This window comes from Hemitrygon akajei, chromosome 5, assembly GCF_048418815.1.
Source record: "Hemitrygon akajei chromosome 5, sHemAka1.3, whole genome shotgun sequence".
Taxonomy (NCBI): Eukaryota; Metazoa; Chordata; class Chondrichthyes; order Myliobatiformes; family Dasyatidae; genus Hemitrygon; species Hemitrygon akajei.
The window spans coordinates 93006726-93031758 of record NC_133128.1 but is presented as its reverse complement, the minus strand read 5'-3'; the positions used below and the strand labels follow the sequence as shown (position 1 = coordinate 93031758).

Here is a 25033-nt window from a genome sequence, read left to right as displayed (position 1 = left end):
TTTAACATAAAAATGGATTGGGAAAACCAGGCCAGTACTGGACCTCGAGAGAGAATTTGTAGAATGTCTAAGGGATGGCTTTTTAGAACAGCTTGTTGTTAAGCCCACTAGGGGATTGTCTGTGCTGGACTAGGTGTTGTGCAATGATCCGGAGTTGATAAGAGAGCTTAAGGTCAAGGAACTCTTAGGGAACAGTGACCAGGATATGATTGAGTTCATTTTGAAACTTGAGAAGGAGAAAACTAAATTCCAGTGTGTCGGTATTTCAGTGGAATAAAGGAAATTGCAATAGTATGAGAGGGGAACTGGCCAACGTTGACAATAGACAATAGATGCAGAAGTAGACCATTCGGCCCTTCGAGCCTGCACCGCCATTCTGAGATCATGGCTGATCATCTACTATCAATACCTGGTTCCTGCCTTGTCCCCATATCCCTTGATTCCCCTATCCATAAGATACCTATCTAGCTCCTTCTTGAAAGCATCCAGAGAATTGGCCTCCACTGCCTTCTGAGGCAGTGCATTCCAGACCCCCACAACTCTCTGGGAGAAGAAGTTTTTCCTTAACTCTGTCCTAAATGACCTACCCCTTATTCTTAAACCATGCCCTCTGGTACTGGACTCTCCCAGCATCTGGAACATATTTACTGCTTCTATCTTGTCCAATCCCTTAATAATCTTATATGTTGCAATCAGATCCCCTCTCAACCTCCTTAATTCCAGCGTGTACAAGCCCAGTCTCTCTAACCTCTCTGCATAAGACAGTCCGGACATCCCAGGAATTAACCTTGTGAATCTACACTGCACTTCCTCTACTGGAGTCTACTTGACTGGAAAGGGACACTAGCAGGAAGGACAGCAGAGCAGCAATGGCTGGAGTTTCTGCCAAAAATGAGGGAAGTGCAAGACAGATATATTCCAAATAAAAAGACATTTTCAAGTGGAAGAAGGACACTACCATAGCTGACAAGTGAAGTCAGAGACAAAGTAAAAGCAAAAGAGAGAGCATACAAGGAAGGCAAAGCTAGTGGGAATATAGAGGATTGGGAAGCTTTTAAAAACTTGTAGAAGAAAAGTAAGAAGGTAATTCGGAAGGAAAAGATGAATTATGAAAGGAAGCTGGTAACTACTATTAATCAAAGATACTAAAAGCTTATGTATAGAAAGGGTGAAAGAGTCCAGGGTAGATATAGGACCAGTAGAAAATGATGCTGGAGATATTGTAATGAGAGATGCAGAGATGGCAGAGGAACTGAATGTGTGTTTTGCATCAGTTTTCACATTGGAAGACATCTGCAGCGTACCGGGCATTCAAGAGTGTCAGGGAAGAGAAGTTTGTGCAGTGAAAATTACGACTGAGAAGGTGCTCAGGAAGCTTAATGGTCTGACAAAGGGTAAATCTCCTGGACCTGATGGAATGCACCCTCGGGTTCTGAAGGAAGTAGCTGGAGAGATTGCGGAGGCATCAACAATGATCTTTTAAGGTTTGACAGATTCTGACATTGTACCGGATGACTGGGAAATTGCAAATGTTACTTTGCTATTTAAGAAGGGTGGGAGGCAGCAGAAAGGAAACTATAGACCTGTTAGCCTGACATCAGTGGTTGGGAAGTTGTTGGAATCGATTGTTAGGGATGAGATTGCGCAATACCTGGAGGCACATGACAAGATAGGCCAAAGCCAGCATGGTTTCCTGAAAGGAAAATCCTGCCTGGCTAATCTACTGCAATTTTTTGAGGAAATTACAAGCAGGGTAGACAAAGTAGATGTGGTTAAATGGATTTTTCAGAAGGCCTTTGACAAGGTGCCGCACATGAGGCTGCTTAGCAAGATAAGATCCCATGGAATTACAGGGGAACTGCTAGCATGGGTGGAGCATTGGCTGATCGGCAGAAGACAGTGGGAATAAAGGGATCCTATTCTGGCTGGCTGCTGGTTATCAGTGGAGTTCCACAGGGGTAGGTGTTGGGACCGCTGCTTTTTATGATGCATGTCAATGATTTGGACTATGGGATTAATGGATTTGTGGCTAAATTTGCCAATGATACAAAGATGGGTGGAGGAGCAGGTAGTGTTGAGGAAACCAAGAGCCTACAGGGAGACTTAGATAGTTTAGGGGAATGGGTAAAGAAGTGGCAAATGAAATACAATGTTAGAAAGTGTACAGTCATGCACTTTGGTGGAAGAAATAAACGGGCAGACTATTATTTAGATGGAGAGAGAATTCAAAATGCAGAGATGCAAAGGGACTTGGGAGTCCTTGTGCAGGATACCCTAAAGGTTAACCTCCAGGTTGAGTTGGTGGTGAATGTTGGTATTCATTTGTGGAAGTATAGAATATAAGAACAGGGATGTGATGTTGAGGCTTTATAAGGCACTTGTGAGACCACACTTGTGTGAAGTTTTGGGCTCCTTATCTTAGAAAGGATATACTGACATTGGAGAGGGTTCAGAAAAGATTCACGAGAATGATTCCAGGAATGAAAGGGTTACCATATGAGCAATGTCTGGCAGCTCCTGGGCTGTATTCTCTGGAGTTCAGGAGAATGAGGGGGGGGGGAGCTCATAGAAACATTCCAAAAGTTAATTGGCCTTAACAGATTAGATATAGCAAAGTTATTTCCCATGGTAGGGGAGTCCAGAAAAAGAGGGCACAACTTTAGCATTGAAGGACATCCATTTAGATCAGGGATGCAGAGAAATTACTTTAGTCAAGGGGTGATAAATCTGTGGAATTTGTTGCCACGAGCAGCTGTGGAGGCCAAGTCATTGGGTGCATTTAAGGCAGAGATAGATAGGTTCTTGATTAGCCAGGGCATCAAAGGGTATGGGGAGAAGGCAGGGGAGTGGGGATGACTGGAAGAATTGTATCAGCCCATGATTGAATGGCAAAGCAGACTCGATGGGCCGAATGGCCCACTCCTGTTCTTATATCTTATTGTCTTATGACTGAGGCCAGTACTCACTGTAGTTTCCCGTAGAACGGGGAGGATTTTATTTAAACCAATCAAATATTGACAGGCCTAGGCAGGTTGGATGTGGAGAGGATGTTTCCGATAAAGGGTGAGTCCTGGACCAGAGGCACAGCTCTGTGGTGAATCTAGGGAATTTATTGCCACAGACAGCTGTGGAGGTCAAGTCACTGAGTGTATTTAAAACAGAGGTTGATAGGTTCTTGGTTAGTCAGGATGTCAAAGGTTACAAGGAGAAAGGGGTTGAGAGGGAGGGATGATGGAACCATGATGGAACAGTGGAGCAGACTCAATGGGCCAAGTGGCCTAATTCTGCTCCTATGTTTTGTGGTGTAAGATCCCCTTCTATGGAAGTGAGAGGTGAATTATATTTTCATCTGTTCTTTTGAAGCATCTCCTGAGTGGCATCCGTGCAGGCTGTTCTGTGTTAAAGGGCTGCAGTGAGCTTAATTTAAATGGATAATTCACTAGATAATTATGTTCTGGTGCACACTTACCTGCACTATATAAACCTCTTCCCTCGCATTGTACCATATTTCAAACTTTTTGTTATCCCCCTTAACGTTCTCAGTGATACCCACAGTGGACATCTGTAAAATGGAAAACAGGCTGTAAGAACATACAAAGGATAGATTACGCACGCAAAGTGCTCTGCACTAGCCTGACCCATCCAGTGAGTCCAAGTAGCCAATGTCCAAAATATCCTACCATCCTAATTTTGCAAATAAGATAGCGGGATATTGTGATACCGGCCTCATTAGCAAGTATTTCCAAGTTGACATACACAACTCTTTCTATTCAATGATATTATCAGAACAGCGCAGGCTATTCTGTACACTCACTACTAATTGTGCAAAGTTGTTCGGTCTGTTGCCTTCACTCTCCCAAGTGTGAGGCTATATTTATGGTAATTACTTTGACATATCCTAGCTAAAATGAAATTCATTAGAATGATGTACTGTTTTCCAGAGGTGCCAGACATGTTTAGGGTGTTTCAGAGCAGATGCAGAGTATTCTCAAGTGGGAGGGTGAGCAGCCAAAGGTCGTGGGGTACATTGGCACTTGTGACACAGAAGATTGATCTTCTCCCAAGATCCTAGGGAGTTAGAAAGAGACTAAAAACAGGACTTTGAGAATAGCAGCCTCTGGATTACCCCTGGTGTGACGTCAGGACGAGAATAGAAAAATGGAATAGATGAATGTGTGGCTGGGGAAATAGTGTAGAGGCAGGGTTTCAGGTTCTTAGATCTTTGGAATCTTTCCTGGGGTGGGGAGGGGGGGGGGGTTGATCGGTACATGAGATGAGTTGCACCTTAACTGGAGGGAAACCAATGTACTTGCCAGAAAACTTGCTGAAGCTGTTCGGGAAAGTTTAAACTAGTTTGGCAGGAGATGCGAATCAGAGCACTAGGTCAGGAAGTGGAAGGATTGAGAGGAGGTAGGTGTCATAACAATGGGATGTATAGGTTGAGGTGTGTGTACTTCAGTGCTAAGTGTATAATGGGTAAATATGTTGAACTTAGTGCATGGATCAGTACTTTGAATTGTGATATTGTGGCCATTACAGAGACTTTATTGGGAGGACAGGAAAGGATGCTTAATATTCCAAGGTTTCAATGTCTTAGAAAAGATGGAAGGAGATGTAATGCTCACGCGATTGGCTGGTGTATGTCTAGGGGAAAATTCGTCTACCTGCCAAACCGCGCCTCTCGTATACGTGGATGCTGTGAAATGCACACTGGTATAAACTCACACACACACACACTATCAAACCACACACCATGTACGTTTACAAAATACACTTTATAAATCTTACTAGAACTAACTGATTAATAGCGATACAATAGATATGAAAGAAAAGAAAGGAAAGAAAAGGCACCAAAACTTATCAGGGTTCAGTCCATTAGTGCACAATCGTTGGAGCTCAATCATCGAAGTCTTCGGTCCACTATTCGATCTTCTCCGACCCCCACGACCCGCCGCCTGGGACCAACCTCAGTGGTCGACCAGAGCACATCCAGCACCGTCTGCCTTCCTCGCGATCTCCCCTCCAACTCCACAAAAACCCACAAAACCGCAGCTCATAGACCCACAAGAAAGAATAACAGCTATCCCAATTGGTTAACAAATTAATACAATTCTCGCTATCAGTAATTATAACCCAAACAAGCTGCGAGAGAAAGCACTCTCTCACCAGTTGCCACAACAAAGAAGCATTCTTACTTTTAACTTAACAAAGAAGCCATTTTGATTAACAAATGATTTTTTGATTGACCTCCGTACCTCCTCTGCTGACCCTTCCGGCTCAGACACCACGGGGGACACCCCCAGTCTACCTGTCAGACCCTCACCCTCTCCCTCACTGGGATCCCTCTTCACCTGAGAGCCCTCCGTCTCGTGTTCGGGTTCCACCCTCTCTCCCCCCAATGTCAGCTGTATCTCAGTCTGCCCCTCAACCTGTATCTCAGTCTGCCTCTCAACACCCTCCCTCCTCTCACCTAACTCAGCGGGGGAAGGGCCAGGAGCCTCTACTTCCGGTACTGGGGAATTAGCAAACGGAAACAGGTGCCACACATCTGAACCATCGTCTTTCGAAGTAGTATCCCTTTCCGGGGTGAGGACCGGTCCTGTCTCTTCCGCAGCGGGCTCTTCCCTTGCCCCATGCCCTCGCAGAGTCCTCGTACTAGGCGTAACTTCCCACTCGGACTCGTGATCCACCTGCACTTCTTGACCCAGGGGCAACAGGTGGTTCCGATGGAGTACCTTGACAGGCCCCTTCCCATCCTCGGGTTTCACCCAGTAAACAGGTAGATTCAGCATCTGGCTCTCTATCACATAGGGGGTGGCTGCCCAGCAATCCGCCAACTTGTGCTTACCGGGGAGTCCTAAATTCCGTATAAGGACCCGGTCTCCTGGCAATAGTTGGGCGAACTTCACTTTCCGATCATACCTCCTCTTATTCCTCTGATTCTGCTTGGTGGCCGCCGCCTCAGCCAACTCGTACGCCCTTTTCAACTCTCTCCTCATATCGGACACATACTTCAGGTATGGCTTCGAAGGTAATTCACCCGCCTCAGTCCCAAAACACAAGTCAATGGGCAACCTCGCTTCCCGCCCGAACATCAGATAATAAGGCGAGTACCCTGTAGCGTCATTGCGAGTACAATTGTAACAGTGAACCAAATGCCCAATGTGCTGACCCCACTTACTTTTCTGACCAATCTCCAGAGTCCCGAGCATATCCAACAGGGTCCAGTTAAACCTCTCAGGCTGAGGATCACCCTGCAGGTGATAGGGTGTGGTCCTGGATTTCTCAACCCCAAGCATACCCAGTAATTCATGGATAAGCCGGCTCTTGAAGTCCCATCCCTGATTACTATGGATCCACCTGGGAAGGCCATAATGAGTAAAGTACTTCTCCCATAACACCTTGGCCACTGTAGTCGCTTTCTAGTCTTTAGTGGGAAACGCCTGAGCATATCAAGTGTAGTGATCCGTGATGACTAAGACATTCGCGGTGTTGCTGGTGTCTGGTTCAATAGACAGGAAATCCATACACACCAGGTCCAGGGGTCCCGCACTCTGTAAGTGTGACAAAGGAGCCGCCGGCGCAGGCAAGGTCTTCCTCCGGATGCAACGACTGCACTTCTTACAATATTCTTCAACCTCCCCCCTCATCCGGGGCCAGTAAAACTGGTCCTTGAGTAATCCATAGGTCTTTTCCACCCCCAGGTGCCCGGAATCATCATGCAGTGCCTGGAGCACAGTCTTCCGAGGCATAACCAGCTGGCAACGCCGGGGGTGGTCCGGAGGCAACGTGACCCGGTACAAGACTTGGTTCTTCAACTTTAACCAAGGCCATTCCCTCAATAACATAGGCAGTGAAGCGTGTTTCGGCTTCTCCACCCACGCCACATTCCCCTTCTCCACCGCCATCCACACAGTGCCGATGCCCGGGTCATCTCACTGAGCAGCTGCCACTTCCCCCGGACTTAGTTCCGGCAACTGTTTAGTCTTCAGTGCAGTCAGGTCACAGTAAACCGGAGGTAGGGTATCATCAGAAGCCCCCAGTGGGTCCACTGCTTGCTCTGGCCTCCCCTTTTTCTCGGCCTTCATGGTGATAGCAAACTGACACATGGTTTTCACCCCAGGGGCAGGAATGCTCTCCCATTCCTCGTCTGTCTCCTGTTCCTCATGCTCCCACTGTGACAAAGCAACCGCATCGACATTCTTGCTTCCTGGCCGATACTTCAGGCTGAAAACATATACCGACAAAGCTGCCAACCATCAATGGCCTGTGGCATCCAGTTTCACTAAAGTCAGGATATAAGTGAGAGGATTGTTATCCGTTCTCACCTCAAACTTGGCCCCGTATAGATAGTCATTCAACTTGTCCACCACCGCCCATTTCAGTGCCAGGAACTCCAACTTGTGAGTGGGATAGTTTCTCTCCGATGGCAACAAGCTTCGGCTGACAAATGCCACCAGCCTCAATGCGTTACCCTGTTCCTGGTACAGGACAGCCCCTGGACTCTCTCGGCTGGCATCAGTGTACAGCACATACGGCTTCTGGGGATCGGCAAAAGCCAACACCAGGGCCTGTGTCAGCGCCCTTTTCAGAGATTGGAACGCCTCTTCACATTGATCATCCCATCTCGAGCCAAAAGGTTCCGCCGGGTTCCAGTATCCTCCTGCTTCCTGCCCTCAGTCCCCCCTCCTTTTCTTCCCCACAGGTGGATAGCCACACAATAGCTGGTTCAATGGGTGACTCATTTTAGCGTATCCTTTCACGAATCGCCGGTAATACCCACAGAACCCCAAAAGCGAGTGTAGGGCGCTCACCTTCTGGGGTCTCGGCCAGGTGGTCACAGCGTCTATCTTAGTATCCACTCCTTCTCACGAAATTATGTGGCCGATATAGCCGACCGACAGCTTACAGAACTGGCATTTGTCCAGGGAAAGTTCCAACCCTTCCTCTTTAAGCTGGCTTAACACCTTCAGCAGCCACTCCTCATGTTCCGCCAAAGTAGATCCAAACACTATCAGATCATCCAGATACACCAGCACCTCGAGCAGGTTCATATCCCCCACAGTCCTCTCCATGAGCCTCTGGAAGGTGACTGGGGCTCCCGATATGCCTTGGAGCATTCATTTGAACTGAAAGAATCCCAGTGGGCAGATAAAGGCCGTCTTCCCTTTATCGGCCTCACTCATCGGGATCTGGTAATATCCACTCCTCAAGTCCAGCACACTAAACCACTTCGCTCCACTCAGACAAGCCAGCGTGTCTTCGACCCTCGGGACGGTATACTGGTCAGGGACAGTTCGCCGATTCAAAGTCCTATAGTCCACACACATGCCTACCCTTCCGTTCTTCTTCCTGGCCACTACTATTGGAGACGCATAGGGGCTTCGGGACTCTGTGATGATTCCAGTTTCCTTCAACTTGCACAAGTACTGCCGCACGTCTTCCACATCTGCAGGGGCCAGTCACCGTGACCTCTCTCAGAACGGGGTGTCCTCAGTCACTCGGATGGTATGGCGAGTGCACTTGGAGCAGCCAACATCAAACTCGCCCCGAGAAAAAACATCTTCCAGCTTCAACATCTTCTCCACCAGCCTGTGTTTCCACTCCGGCGGCACAGGAGAGTCCTCAAAGTTAAAGGCCTCAGCGGTCAGCTTTCCTCTGTTTTCCAATCCTTCCCCCTTAGTGGACCCCACAGGGGCGCTAGACATTGCCGTCACCGGGAATAAATGCGCCAGCAGCATCCCTCTCTTAAAGGTGATTTCTCTTGCCATGGTGTTCCTGACACTCACGGCCATCCGCCTCACATGTACCACCGCTGGCCTCTGCACTTCAGGCCTCACCAGCACCCCCGCCGGAAATCGTGTCTCCCCCTCAAGATCTTCCAGGATGTCTACTAACAGGGCTTCGCCCACCGGCACGCTGGGAAATCTAAGGGTCCCCGTCACTAGTGCCACCACCCCTGTGCCTTATCACTTTAGGCCTTGCCTGTGTACACCACACCGTCCCTCATTTGCCCTCAGGATCCAGCCCTTGGAGGGGTCACCCACTTCTTCAAACACCACTCAAAACACTAGGTGTACCCAGAGGGTCTCCAGAAAGTTCTCCCCCACCTTCTCCTTACAGACTCCCAGAAGCCGTCGTACAAGAGGGGAGTTAGTCCCCACCAAAAGGGCAGCGCCACCTCTTTCCACCGGGTCCAGGCAAACCAACACCAACGTCTCAAGAGCTTCAGACACTCCTACATCACCCTCCGAGAATTCCAATCTCACTGATAGGTACCCATCATACCGATAATCGCCCTCACTTACAGCCCAAATCTCCAGTGCATTAAATGGGGTTACTGGCAAGTGCTTTAGATATTTGTTGTAGAACGACTGGTACAATAAGGTAACCTGCGATCCTGTGTCGAGGATGGCTTTTGCATAAACTCCCTCTATCCGTAGGCACACGCTGGAACGGGGTCCCACCAGCCCAGCCGAAATAAAGGCTTGGGCTTTCTGTGGTCCCCTGGCTGATTTCTGGGAACGTTTTCCTCCAGAGACTTCAGTTCGTTCCCTCACTGAGTCTCTACTAAGTTTCCCGACACCTCTCCCTTCTTAGTTGCCCGGGGGCTTGCCCTCCGTGGGGCGCCTTGTCTCTCACAATCCCTCTGAAAGTGTCCCTCTTTCCCACAGCCTGTAGCACACGCCCGGCCGCTCACATTCCCGCCAGAAATGCCCCTCTTTCCCACAGTTATAGCACACGCTACCTGCCGCCCCTCCTCTCCTGGGACGCCCGCCACTCCCAGCCCACTGCACTGGTCGTCCCCCGAAGGGGGTACTCTCCCTGTCCATCCCCTCAAACAGAGACCCCTTGGGTTTCTCGGTCCTCAACCCAGCCACCACTTCCTGTACCGCTGAGGATTGCCCCCGGTGGCCTGAGCCCCTTTTTTGGCTCTTCCTCCCGCACCTCTCTAATCAGCTGCCTGAATGATGGAGGGGGGCTCTTTTTATAGGACTGCTGGAGACTCCAAGCCACCTTGTCCTCCTCCAGGGAACCACTAAATATCTGACTCATCCTCACCCTCGCCACTTCATCCGCCTTCACTACCCCCCATCCCTGGCGCCGCAACCCATTAAGCATTTTCTCCAGCCGAAATATGTATTCTGAGAGCGTTTCCCCTACCCTGCTCCATGTGATGAAACTCCCAGGGAGCCCCTGACATTCCAAACGCTCCCTCCAAAGCTTCTAAAGATTCCATCAGTGAAGCCGAGGGCTGTTCAGCTTTCAGCTCCCAGATGACTCCGGCTGCCCCGCCCCTCAAACTTCCCATCAATCGCTGTCTCTTTTCCTCATCTGAGCCTGGCCACGCCTCTAACAACAGGGACGTGTTTTTGATCCAGGTATCATAGTCGACCTCCCCTTCCAGGGTAAGTGTGGCGCCTGAGAAAACCCCCAGCTTTGGCCGTGGCCTCTTGGCCCCTCTCACCAGGGAGTTAAGGGCAGCTGCCAGCTCGGAGGACTCCCTTCTACCTGGGGTGCAGGGCCTAGCCAAGCCTTCCTACTCTGAACCCCCACCCCACTGGTTACTGGCACCTCCCCTGAGGTTACATCTAGCTCCTCCTCCGGTGTCTCTTCATCTTCGTCCTCCGGGAGGATGTGGAGGCCCCACGGCCCTGCCTCCCCTGGGACGCTGACTGTCACTGGCAGTTCCAACGTCATGACATCAGCACTCGTACGAACCAGCACCCAGCTAGACTCCACTTCTTTACCGCACCTTCTAGCTACCAGTTCTATCTGTCCCATACCTTTGACCAAACTCAATCCCCACACTAACGCACCTTCCGAAATGCCAAAATCCACCTCGCTTAACACACATGCATAATTCATCAGTACGTCCTCTAACTCACACCAGTTTACAATCTTATCCCAATCCATCTCTGCACTACTGAAAGTAGCGATTTACACAGCTTACCGAAAATTCAATCCCGGATGAGCCCCCACAAATGTAACGCGCACACGATCGGCTGGTGTATGTCTAGGGGAAAATTCATCCACCTGCCAAACCGCGCCTCCCATATATGTGGATGCTGTGAAATGCACACTGGTACAAACTCAAACACACACACACAATCAAACCACACACCATGTACGTTTACAGAATACACTTTATAAATCTTACTAGAACTAACTGATTAATAGTGATATAATAGATATGAAAGAAAAGAAAGGAAAGAAAAGGTGCCAAAACTTATCAGGGTTCAGTCCATTAATGCACAATCGTTGGAGCTCAACCATTGAAGTCTTCGGTCCACTATTCAATCTTCTCCAACCTCCATGACCCACCGCCTGGGACCAACCTCGGTGGTCGACCAGAGTGCATCCAGCACCATCCGCTTTCCTCGCAATCTCCCCTCCAACTCCCCAAAAGCCCATGCAACAACAGCTTACAGACCCACAAGAAAGAATAACATCTATCCCAATTTGTTAACAAATGAATACAATTCTTGTTATCAGTAATTATAACCCAAACAAGCTGCGAGAGAAAGCACTCTCTCACCAGTTACCATAACAAAGAAGCATTCTTACTTTTAACTTAACAAAGAAGCCATTGTGATTAACATAGGCAGTAGCATAAAGAAGAAACCCCTTACAGAGATAAAATGCGGAATGAGAAGTTATCTAATTAATGAGGAACAATATCATAGCTGTATTCAGACAGGACATAAAGGAGGGCTCATCTACAGAGTCTATATGGGTAGAACTCAAAAATAAGAAAAGTGCAATCACTCTGATGGCATTATACCACAGTTCCTCCAGTAGTTAATAGGACTTTGAGAAACAGATCTGCAAGCAGATCAAAGAAAAGGGTAAAAACTATAGCATTGTTATCATGTATGACTTTAACTTTCCTAATAATAAACTGGGACCTTCTCAGTGCAAGAAGTTTAGACAGGGTCAAGTTTGTCAGGAGGGTTTCCTAAATCAATATGTAGATAGTCCAACAAGAGGATAGGCCATACTCAACCTGGTGATGGGTAATGAGCTTGGCCAGGTGACTGACCTTGCGGTGGGAGAACAGTTACGGAACAGTGATCACAACTCCTTAAGTTTTAAGATAGCCACAGATAAGGATAAGTAGGAACCCTATGAGAGAGTATTAAATTAGAGCAGGAGAAGTTAGAAGAGTTTTAGACAGAAACTAGGGAGTTAATTGGTAACGGCTGTTTTTGGGCAAGTTTTTAAAGACCAGAGAATGTTTAAAGCACAGAGTATGGGACAGTATGCCCCACCAGCCGGTGGTGTAAAGGCATCTGCACTGGACTTAGAGGCGTGTAGTTCAGTGTTTGAATCCGGCCTGCTCCTTGCACTCTTTCCATCCATCCTGGGTTGAGCGTCGAACTAGCAACTCAGCCTCATAAAAGCCAGACGAATGCTAAAGAAATGGAAAGGTTGCCGCTGATGTGCCACAATGTGTGGAGAGGAACAACAACAGTATGTTCCACTAAGAAGGAAGGGGAATTAAGGGTTATGTGGAAAAGGCAGGTAGGTGGAGATGAGTCCGTGATCCGATCAGCCATGATCTTCTTGAATGGCAGAGCAGGCTCAACGGGCCAGATGGCCGACTCCTGCTCCTACTTCTTAAGTAAAAGGTTGGTAAAGTTAGGGAACCTAAAATGTCAAGGGAGGTGGTGAATTTAGTCAAGAAAGAAAAGGAAGTGTTGGTAAGGTTTATGGAGCTAAAAGCAAACCGAGCCTTTCAGGATTACAAAGAAGCCAGAAAGACTCAAGAAGGGAATAGGGAAAGCTAAAGGATGCCATGAAAAGCAGGACTAAAGTGAATCCCAAGACATTCTAACACAGTCTAGAGCAAAAGAATAGCTAGGATCACTCTAGGATAAAAGGGAGGTGAGTCATGTGCTTGGAGGCAGAGGATATGGGTGAGGCACTAAATGCCAGACAACTAGAGCCATCAACAATCTGCTGAGGAACTCAGTTGGTCACTACAGTCTCTTGTGCCTGCCAGTCAAATGGGTTGTTTTGTTTTTGTTGATGTGGGTCTTGTTGAAGATGCAGTCATTCAGGCAAGGGAAGAGTTTTCCATCAGCGTTCCCTCTTGAGCAGTTCAGAGACAAGGATGTTACAGTTACAGATTACAGTTCTGCCTATTTACAGAAGTCTGAGCAAGAATAAAACATCAGGGACAGATTGTTAACCCAAGTGCTTCGTTTGCAAATTAATTGCAAAGTACTTACATGTAAGGACTGTTTATAACTGTAGGAAGGGGCTTTGTCATACCCTTCCCCATTTTCTTCTCTTCTCTTGCAGAAAAGTAATGCCTTCTCATGGAGGAACAGATGTCTCTGCATTGGTTTGAATCTTGCCAAGTCCTTGACTTTTGCATGACCCTTCTTATGGTCTATCCAGACATTGAATGACCCTTGCATCAACAGCTTGCCAAGTTCACTTAAATTACCCTGTTGGAAAAGAGAAACCACAATAGTGAGACTCAAAGGTCAAATAATTCAGGGCAATTTAGCAAGATGTTTTAATGATTTGGCTCACATGTCCTCATGTCCTTAAACTTCAATTCCATGGGTGGATGATGCAAACACAATAATGATCTCTCAGACTCAGCTGGATCTCACATGAAGGGAATATGAGCCAAAAGGCTGGTATTTCTCCATCTCTAGTCAGTACTTTATTTCAACAAAGCTACCTCCTGGGGTTTGTGATTTACCCAGTAGCGTACGAGGAAATGGCAGGCTATTTTCATCACTTGAATATACAAGTTTTGCTCCACTGAAATTCTTTACCTTTGTTATTGGTTATTTTGCAATTTTGTTTGAATGCCATCAACCTTTAGAGACATAGGAAAAGGAGGAGACTATTTAGCTCCTCAAACCTTCTCTCCATTCATAACTGATCTATGAATTAGCCCCAAGTCTTACCTTGTCCAGAAATTCTTTATTATCTCTAGTTAACGAGAGTAAATTGTCAGAATTGAAATTAATAATTGGATGAACATCAACAGCTGTTGGTGGAAGATTTCTGGACTTCCATCCTTCACTAAAACCAGCCATGGACTCTGTCAATACTTCCTGATGCCTCAGAAAGATCCTATCCACCCAAGTTATTCTCTCTTCTCTCCACTCCCATTAATCAGAAAGATGCACAAGCATGAAAATATATACAGCCAGGCTTAAAAAAGGGTAAAGACCCAACAGAGTGTTCCTCGTAAAGGCCGATTTCATTGCTTAATGTTGATGTTAAAATCTTGGCCAAAGTTTTGGCTTATAGATTAGAAACTGTTATTCCCTCTATTATTTCTGATGATCAAACTGGTTTTATTAAAAACCGTCTTCCTTTTTTTAACATTCGGCGTTTATTTAACATTTTATATTCACCTCCAACTGGGATTCCTGAATGTGTTATTTCCCTTGATGCGGAGAAAGCATTTGATCGTATAGAGTGGAACTACCTTTTGCAGTTTTAGAAAAATTTGACTTCAGTCAAAGTTTTATCTCTTGGATCAAATTGCTGTATTTGTGTCCTACTGCCTCTGTTTTAACTAATTTTCAGAAATCCCAGTTATTTAACCTCAAACGTGGCACCCGTCAGGGATGCCCTTTAAGTCCCTTTCTCTTTGATTTGGCTATAGAACCTTTGGTGATAGCTTTTCGAAATTGTCCTGAATTGACCCGGGATTTGGAGAGGGGGTGTTGAGCATAGAGTTTCTCTTTATGCTGATGACTTATTACTTTTTCTTTCAAATCCGTCTACATCCTTACCTCCAATGTTTTCACTTCTTAACCAGTTTAGCCAGTTCTCTGGATATAAACTTAATTTACATAAGAGCGAACTTTTCCCAATTAATAAAGAAGCACAAGAATTCACATTACGTGATCTCCCTTTTAAAGTCGTCCACAATCAATTTACTTATCTTAGGATTACAGTCACAAGGAAGTTTAAAGATCTCTTTCATGAAAATTTTGCCAATCTTTCATATACTATTAAACAGAGTCTGTTACAATGGTCACCTCTATCTATGTCTTTGGTAGGTCGTATTAATGTTGTTAAAATGTATGTTCTCCCTAAACTTTTATATTTATTTCAATCAATCCCAATTTTTATTCCTAAATCTTTTTTTGATTCCTTAGACTCTATTATTTTGTCATATCTGTGGAAGAATAAGCGCTCTAGAATTAATAAAGTTTATCTCCAAAAATCTAAAAAAGAGGGTGGCATGGCTTTACCTAACTTTCGTTTATATTATTGGGCAGCCAATATACGTTGTGCTACCTTTTGGTCTTTTTTCCATGGCCAACCCGAGTGCCCTAATTGGGTGGCAATGGAGTTAAGCTCCACTAAAGAATTATCTATCTCTGCACTTCTTGGTTCTGTACTCCCTAGTAGTTTGTCCAGATTAATAGTTAATCCTCTTGTTAGACACACTTTGCGTATATGGGCTCAGTTTAGGAAATTTTATGGTTTCCATGGTTTTTCCTTTTCTAGCCCTATCTTACATAATCACCTTTTTTTACCTATTACGTATGACTCGGCATTCCATGATTGGTATAGGAAGGGCATTAGACATTTTGAAGATCTTTTTATTGATAATCGCTTCGCATCTTTTCAACAGCTCTCTGCTAAGTTCAATCTGCCCAATGCTCATTTTTTTGGATATCTCCAAATTAGACACTTTATTACTTCTTTAATCCCTAACTTCCCTGAAATGCCTGAGAAAAATGTTATGGACTTATTTCTTTCTATTAATCCACTAGGTAAAGGTTTAATATCATTTATTCGTGATAAATTAGCAGCCTTACGACGTGCCCCTGTGGATAAAATTAAAATGGCATGGGAGCAGGATTTAAATACCTCCTTATCCGATGAGACTTGGGACTCGATTCTCAAATCCGTTAATTCAACCTCTCTTTGTGCTCGCCATTGCCTTTTACAGTTTAAGATTGTTCATAGAGCCCATATGTCTAAATCTAAATTATCTCGATTTTACCCTAACATCAGTCCGCATTGTGATAAATGCAAAAGGGGCGAGGCCTCTCTCATTCATATGCACTGGTTTTGTCCTAGCTTGGAGAAATTTTGGAAAGATGTCTTCATAACGTTATCGTATATTCTGAATCACCACCTAGAACCTAACCCTTTAATTGCTTTGTTCGGTTTCTGGGGTGAGACAGATTTACGTCTGAGTTCGACTAAGTGTCGAATATTATCTTTTGCCTCTCTCCTGGCTAGACGTTTAATCCTCCTTAGATGGAGAGATGTTGCCCCGCCCACGCATGCTCAATGGCTTAACGATATTATGGCCTGCTTAGACCTTGAAAAAATTCATTATTCAGTCCTTAATTCGGATTTAAAGTTCCATAAGGTCTGGGGACCTTTTATTGAGTACTTTCATAACCTTCCTCTTAACTAAGGTTTTTTTTCGGTCCCTTGCTTTCAGCTCCTTTTTTTTTTGTAGTAGGCATTAATATCTTCTGTTGCTAAGTGTATTTACAGTTTTGGGGGTTTGAATGTCCTGATTTATATTCTCTATATTGTGTTGTGGTTGGTCTGGAGCTTTTTTTTTGTTGCGGGGCTTGGGGAGGATACTAATTTTACATATCTTCAATTTGGGTGCTTTCTCAATTATCTTTCTTTGTATCATATTATTGTATGTTTATTTTTGCACTGTATCAATGTTCTTCATTTTGATCTGGGGTTTTTTTATCTGTAGCTATGTAGAAAATGTATAAAAAAAACTAATAAAAAAAAAACCTGTGGCCTCTTGTGGCAACCATTTCAGCCCTGGAAAAAAGCCTCTGACTATCCACACGATCAATGCCTCTCATCATCTTATACACCTCTATCAAGTCACCTCTCATCCTCCGTTGCTCCAAGGAGAAAAGGCCGAGTTCACTCAACATATCCTCATAAGGCATGCTCCCCAATCCAGGCAACATCCTTGTAAATCTCCACTGCACCCTTTCTATGGTTTTCACATCCTTCCTGTAGTGAGGTGACTAGAACTGAGTACAGTACTTCAAGTGGGGTCTGACCAGGGTCCTATATAGCTGCCGCATTACCTCTCGGCTCTTAAATTCAATTCCACGATTGATGAAGGCCAATACACCATATGCCTTCTTAACCACAGAGTCAACCTGCACAGCTGCTTTGAACATCCTATGGACTCGGATCCCAAAATCCCTCTGATCCTCCACACTGCCAAGAGTCTTATCATTAATACTATATTCTGCCATTATATTTGACCTACCAAAATGAACCATTTCACACTTATCTGGGCTGAATTCCATCTACCACCAAGGAGAATAAACAGGAAAGTAAACTAGTCTTTGAAGATTAGGTAGTTACAGTACCCTTTAGTGAGGGTACATGTGGCTATTTATATCTGATAAAGCTAAAAGTTTGAGTTTAAAACTTTGTGGTCAGCAAACCTAATACCATCACAAGACAACAAATGTGGTCAGGAGGCAGCAGGGAAAAGCCTGGTAATTACAGACCAGTGAGCTAATATCTGTAGTTGGAAAGTCTTTGAAAAAGTTCTTGGGTATAGGATGAATGATCACTTGGAAAGGCAGGGATTCATCAGGGATAGCTCACATGGCTTTATCAAGGGCATATCCTGTCTGAACATTTTGAAGAAGCAATAAAGTGTTAGTTAGCGCAGATTGACATGGACTTTATGAGGCCATCAATATGGTCCCATGTGAGAGGCTGACTCAAACCGTAATGGCCCATGGGATCCAGGGCAAGTTGTTAAATTGGAAATGGACTTGGCAGAAGAAGACAAAAGTGATGGCTGAGTGTTGTTTTTTTGTTTAGATGCTTCTGAATTGTAATGATCCATGGGACCCTTGATGTTTGCAATATATATTAGTGATTAAACACCCAGACCGTGGTACCTCTCCATGGAACTGGTTCCTCAATTTCCACACTGGCAGATCGTTGTTAATATGGACTTGTAGCGACCCACTTCCCAGCGCACTTGAACCGGCTCACAAAGTGGCACACGCCGGCATAGAGGCCGGTCCCAAAAAGGGCGCCAAGCCTGCTTCACCAGCAAGGGGAAAAGCCCGCGCGCAGGACGGGACTGTGAATACACGGCATTCCCACCCGGGGAGGGCAGGGTCAGGAAGGCTTTAAAGCAAGGCCGCGAAATTTGAATAAACCTCTTTTGCAACTGCAGCTCACCGACTCCATGTCGTTATTTCAGCACTGCGTGTAGCACACCGCTACAGACTGGTAAATCTTCTCCATGATATATCATCAGCACAGATGCTGCACATAGCTGTGTGCTTAGCCCCCTGTTCTACTCACTTTATACGTATGCTTGTATGGCTAAGTGTGGTCCTATATAGCTGCAACATTACCTCTCAGCTCCTAAATTCAATCCCATGGTTGATAAAGGCCAATGCACCGTATGCCTTCTTAACCACCGTCAACCTGCGTAGCGGCTTTGAGTGTCCTATGGACTCAGACCCCAAGATCCCTCTGATCCTCCACGATGCCATCATATTTGAAAGTCTTCTGTCATCGTATTTGACCTACCAAAATGAACCACCTCACACTTATCCGGGTTGAACTCCATCTGCCACTTCTCAACCCAGTTTTGGATCCTATCAATGTCCCGCTGTAACCTCTGACAACCCTCCACACTATCCACAACATCCCCAACCTTTGTGTTATCAGCAAACTTACTAACCCATCCCTCCACTTCCTCATCCAGGTCATTTATAAAAATCATGAAGAGAAGGGGTCCCAGAACAGATCCCTAAGGCACACCACTGGTCACTGACCTCCATGCAAAATATAACCCGTCTACAACCACTCTTTGCCTTCTGTGGGCAAGCTAGTTCTGGATCCACAAAGCAATGTCCCCTTGGATCCCATGCCTCCTTACTTTCTCAATAAGCCTTGCACGGGGTACTTTATCAAATGCTTTGCTGAAATCCATACACAAGACATCTACTGCTCTACCTTCATCAATGTGTTTAGTCACAACCTCAAAAAATTCAATCAGGCTCGTAAGACATGACCTGCCTTTGATAAAGTCATGCTGACTACTCCTAATCATATTACGCCTCTCCAAATGTTCATAAATCCTGACTCTCAGGATCTTCTCCATCAACTGACCGACCACTGAAGTAAGTCTCACTGGTCCATAATTTCCTGGGCAATCTCTACTCCCTTTCTTGAATAAGCGAACATCTGCAACCCTCCAATCCTCCAGAACCTCTCCCGTCCCCATTGATGATGCAAAGATCATCGCCAGAGGCTCAGCAATCTCTTCCCTCACCTCCCACAGTAACCTGGGGTACATCTCATCCAGTCCCAGTGAGTTATCCAACTTGCAGCTTTCCAAAAGCTCCAGCACATCCTCTTTCTTAATATCTATTTGCTCAAGTTTCAGTCCATTGTAAGTCATCCCGACAATCGCCAAGATCCTTTTCTGTAGTGAATACTGAAGCAAAGTATTCATTAAGTACCTCCGCTATCTCCTCCTGTTCCATATACGCTTTTACATTGTCACACTTGATTGGTCCTATTCTCTCAAATCTTGTCCGCTAACTTTTCACATACTTGTAGAATGCCTTGGGGTTTCCTTAACCCTGCCTTCCAAGGCCTTCTCATGGCCCCTTCTGGCTCTCCTAATTTCATTTTTAAGCTCCTTCCTGCTAGCCTTATAATCTTCTAGATTTCTATCAATACCTAGTTTTTTGAACCTTTCGTAAGCTTTTCTTCTTGACTAGATTTTCAACAGCCTTTGTACATCACAGTTCCTGTACCCTACCATCCTTTCCCTGTCTCATTGGAATGTAACTATGTAGAACTCCACGTAAATATCCCCTGAACATTTGCCACATTTCTGCTGTACATTTCCCTGAGAACATCTGTTCTCTATTTATGCTTCCAAGTTCCTGCCTGATAGTCTCATATTTCCCCTTACTCCAATTAAACACTTCTCTAACTTGTCTGTTCCTATCTCTCTCCAATGCTATGGTAAAGGAGATAGAATTGTGATCACTGTCTCCAAAATGATCTCCCACTGAGAGACCTGGCATCTGACCAGGTTCATTTCCCAATACCAGATCAAGTTTCTTCAGCAGTTTGAACAAGGCACAACTGCGCAAGTGCATGGAGGTTGACCAGTGAGAACAGCGGGAAGAGTTTAAAAAGAAGACAGCTTTACAGAGTGGGTATCAGAGGAGCGGTAGACAGAGAAGTAGGAGACAGAGTAGGAAGGCTTTGGCTCAACGAGACTTTGCGATAAAGGGTTGAGGCAAGGTAGATTATCTGTTTAAAATAAAGACAAAGTATGTGTGTGAGGCCAGTTTTCTGTGCTCAGAGTCAGATGTGGGAGGTCCTGGAGACTCCCAGCCTCCCGGCTGGCCATATCTGCACCAGGTGCGTCGAACTGCAGCTCCTGAGGGACCGTGTTAGGGAACTGGAGATACAGCTTGGTGACCTTCATCAGATCAGGGAGAGTGAGGAGGTGATAGAGAGGTACTATAGGCGGTAGTGAGGAGGGACCTGGGGAGACAGATAAGTGGGTAACAGTCAGAGAGGGAAGGGCAAGAAGCAGATGTTACAGAGTACCCCTGTGGATGTCCCCCTTAACAATAAGCACTCCTGTTGAGGTGACGGCCTACCTGGGGGAAGCAACAGTGGCCGTGCCTCTGGCACAGAGTCTGTCCCTGTGGCTCAGAAGGGTAGGGAAAGGAAGAGGAAGGCAGCAGTGATAGGGAACTCTATAGTCAGGGGGTCAGACAGGCGATTTTGTGGACGCAGGAAAGAAATACGGATGGTAGTTTCCTCCCAGATGCCAGGGTCTGGGATATCTCAGATCGCGTCCAGGATATCCTGAAGTGGGAAGGAGAACAGCCAGAGGTCGTGGTACATATTGGTACCAATGACATAGATAGAAAAAGGGAGGAGCTCCTGAAAACAGACTACAGGCAGTTAGGAAGGAAGTTGAGACGCAGGATTTCAAAGGTAATAATCTCGAGATTACTGCCTGTGCCACGTGACAGTGAGTATAGGAATAGAATGAAGTGGAGGATAAATGCGTGGCTGAGGGATTGGAGCAGGGGACAGGGACTCAGATTTCTGGATCATTGAGACCTCTTTTGGGGCAGGTGTGACCTGTACAAAAAGGACAGGTTGCACTTGAATCTGAGGGGGACCAATATCCAGGCGGGGAGGTTTGCAAAAGCTATTGGGGAGAGGTTAAACTAGAATTGCTGGGGGGTGGGAACCGAACTGACTGACAGAGGGAAGGGAGGTCGGCTCACAAATAGAGAAAGCTTGTAGACAGTGTGAAGGGAGGATAGGCAGGTGATAGAGAAGGGACGCACTCAGACTGATATTTTGAGATGTGTCTATTTTCATGCAAGGAGTTTTATGAAGAAAGTGGATAAGCTTAGTGCGTGGATCAGTACAGGTACTTGTAGCTATGAATGTTGTGGCCATTACAGAGACTTGGATGGTTAAGGGGCAGGAATGGCTTTGTCAAAAGCAGGCCGTGCCTTACAAACCTGATTGAATTTTTTGAGAATGTGACTAAACGCATTGAGGGTAGAACCATAGATGTAGTGTATATGGATTTTAGCAAGGCATTTGATAAAGTACCCAATATGAGGCTTATTGAGAAAGTAAGGAGGCATGGGATCCAAGGGGACATTGCCAGTTCTGGATCCACAAAACAAAGAGTGTTTGTAGTTGGGTCATATTCTGCATGGAGACCGGTGACCAGTGGTGTGTCTCAGGGCTATGTTCTGGGACCCCTACTCTGTGATTTTCATTTATAAATGACCCGGATGAGGAAGTGGAGAGATGGGTTAGTAAGTTTGCTGATGACACAAAGGTTGGGGGTGTTGTGGATAGTGTGGAGGGCTGTCAGAGGTTACAGCGGGACATCGATAGGATGCAAAACTGGGCTGAGAAGTGGCAGATGGAGTTCAACCCAGCTAAGTGTGACATAGTTCATTTTGGTAGACCAAATATGATGGCAGAACATAGCATTAATGGCAAGACTCTTGGTAGTGTGGAGGATCAGAGGAATCTTGGAGTCCGAGTCCATAGGAGACTCAAAGCTGCTATGCAGTTTGACTCTGTGGTTAAGAAGGCATATGGAGCATTGGTCTTCATCAATCATGGGATTGAGTTTAATGTTGCAGCTACATAGGACCTTGGTCAGACCCCACTTGGAGTACTGTGCTCAGTTCTGGTCGCCTCACTACAGGAGGAACATGGAAATCATAGAAAGGGTGCAGAGGAGATTTACAAAGATGTTGCCTGGATTGGGGAGCATGCCTTATGGGAATAGGTTGAGTGAACTCGGCCTTTTCTCCTTGGAGCAACGGAGGATGAGAGGTGACCTGATAGAGGTGTATAAGATGATGAGAGGCATTGATCGTGTGGATAGTCAGAGGCTTTTTCCCAGGGCTGAAATGGTTAGCATGGAAGGGCATAGTTTTAAGGTGCTTGGAAGTAGGTACAGAGGAGATGTCAGGGATAAGTTTTTTACTCAGAGAGTGGTGAGTGAGTGGAATGGGCTGCCGATGGCGTTGGTGGAGGCAGAAACGATAGGGTCTTTTAAGAGACTCCTGGATGGATACATGGAGCTTAGAAAAATAGAGGGCTATGGGTAAGCCTAGGTAGTTCTAAGGTAAGAACATGTTCGGCATAGCTTTGTGGGCCGAAGGGCCTGTATTGTGCTGTAAGGTTTCTATGTTTCTAAGTACAGCTTCTCCTTGTAGGCTTATCTATATATTGTGTCAAGAATTTTGTGTCTGAACACACTTAACAAATTCCACCCCATCTAAACCCCTCACTCTATGGAGATGCCAATCAATATTTGGGAAATTAAAATCTCCCATCACAACAACCCTGTTGTTGTTGTTATTATTATACCTTTCCAGAATCTGTCTCCCTATCTGCTCCTTAATGTCCCTGTTACTATTGGGTGGTCTATCAGAAAACACCCAGTAGAGTTATTGACCCCTTCCTGTTTCTAACTTCCACCCACAGAGACTCCGTAGACAATCCCTCCATGTCTTCCTCCTTTTCTGCAGCCATGACACTATCTCTGATCAACAGTGCCACGCCCCCACCTCTCTTATTTCCCTCCCTGTCTTTTCTGAAACATCTAAAGCCTGGCACTTGAAACAGCCATTTCTGAGCTATCCAAGTCTCTGTAATGGCCACAACATCATAGCTCCAAGTTCATTTGGCATTTCACCAAAACTTGACAGAATTCTATAGATGCATGATGAAGACTGTCCTAACTGGTTCCATCATGGCACCATTGCCAAGAACATCAATGCATTTTGAACTTTGAACTTTAGACCTGAGTCGAAGTTTTAGGTCTCATTTCTTTTTTTTTTTTTTAATTTTTTTTATTAGATTTTCAAAACATTTTACAAAATTAAAAACCCCAAATCCCAATGAGGAGCATTAATACAGAGCAAGGTTAAGCATACAATAACAATATGCTACAGAGGAAGAGAATTTAACAAAAAAGCACCTAAATTAAAGACAAGTGAGCTTAGTGTCCTCCCCAAACCCCACAACACAAGAAAAAAAACAACAATTCCAGACCAACCACCACACAATATAGAGAGTATAAGTCCGGACAGTCAAACTCCCAGACTGTGAATACACTTAGCAACAGAGGATAATAATGCCTACTACCAGAAAAAAAAAGGGAGCTGAAAGCAAGGGACCGAAAATAAAAAAAAACCCTAGTCAAGAGGAAGGTTATGAAAGTACTCGATAAAAGGCCCCCAGATCTTATGGAACTTTAAATCCGAATTGAGAACTGAATAATGAATTTTTTCGAGGTCCAAGCAGGCCATAATGTCGTTAAGCCATTGCGCATGAGTGGGCGGAGCAACATCTCTCCATCTAAGGAGGATCAAGCGTCTCGCCAGGAGAGAGGCAAAGGATAGTATTTGGCATTTGGTCGGACCCAGACATAAATCTGTCTCGCCCCAAAAACCGAACAGAGCAATTAAGGGGTTAGGTTCTAGGTGCTGATTCAGAATACCCGATAGTGTAGTGAAGACATCTTTCCAGAATTTCTCCAAGCTAGGACAGAGCCAGTACATATGGATGAGAGAGGCCACGCCCCTCTTGCATTTATCACAGAGCGGACTAATGCCAGGGTAGAATCGAGATAGTTTAGATTTAGACATATGGGCTCTATGAACAATCTTAAACTGTAAGAGGCAATGGCGAGCACAAAGAGAGGTTGAGTTAACCGATTTGAGAACTGAGTCCCAGCTCTCCTCGGATAAGGAGATATTTAAATCCTGCTCCCAGGCCATTTTAATTTTATCCACAGGGGCCCGTCATAAGGCTGCTAGTTTATCTTGGATAATTGAAATTAAACCTTTACCTAGTGGATTAATGGAGAGAAATAGGTCCATAGCATTTTTCGCAGGCATTTCAGGAAAGTTAGGAATTAAAGGAGCAGTAAAGTGTCGGATTTGGAGATATCTGAAAAAGTGAGCGTTAGGCAGGTTGAACTTAACGGAGAGCTGCTGAAAAGAAGCGAAGCGATTATCAATGAAAAGATCTTCAAAATGTCTAATGCCCTTCCTGTACCAAACATGGAATGCTGAATCGAACGTGGTAGGTAAAAAAAGGTGATTATGTGCGACAGGGCTAGAAATGGAAAACCCCTGGAAACCATAGCATTTCCTGAACTGAGCCCATATACGCAAAGTGTGTCTAACCAGAGGATTAGCTATTGATCTGGGCAGACTGCTAGGGAGTGCAGAGCCAAGAAGTGCAGATATAGATAATTCTTTAGTGGAGCTCAACTCCATTGCCACCCAGTTAGGGCACTCAGGTTGACCGTGGAAGAAAGACCAGAAGGCAGCACAACGTATATTAGCTGCCCAGTAATATAAGCGAAAGTTAGGTAAAGCCATGCCACCCTCTTTTTTAGATTTTTGGAGGTGGATTTTATTAATTCTAGAGCGCTTATTCTGCCACAGATATGACAAAATAATAGAGTCTAAGG

The 25033-nt window shown here is 45.4% G+C and overlaps 1 protein-coding gene across 7 annotated transcripts in view; it reads right to left on the bottom strand.

Moving 5' to 3' along the window:
- The window catches only part of mcf2la (mcf.2 cell line derived transforming sequence-like a), a 275198-nt gene that overhangs the window by 26301 nt on the left and 223864 nt on the right, over window positions 1-25033 (bottom strand). For all 7 annotated transcript variants that reach the window (XM_073046062.1, XM_073046063.1, XM_073046061.1 and 4 more), the window contains 2 exons: window positions 13236-13457; window positions 3470-3562 (listed from right to left, as the gene is read on the bottom strand). In XM_073046062.1, the coding sequence (XP_072902163.1) occupies window positions 3470-3562; window positions 13236-13457 (315 nt within the window). The remainder of the gene's footprint in view (window positions 1-3469; window positions 3563-13235; window positions 13458-25033) is intronic.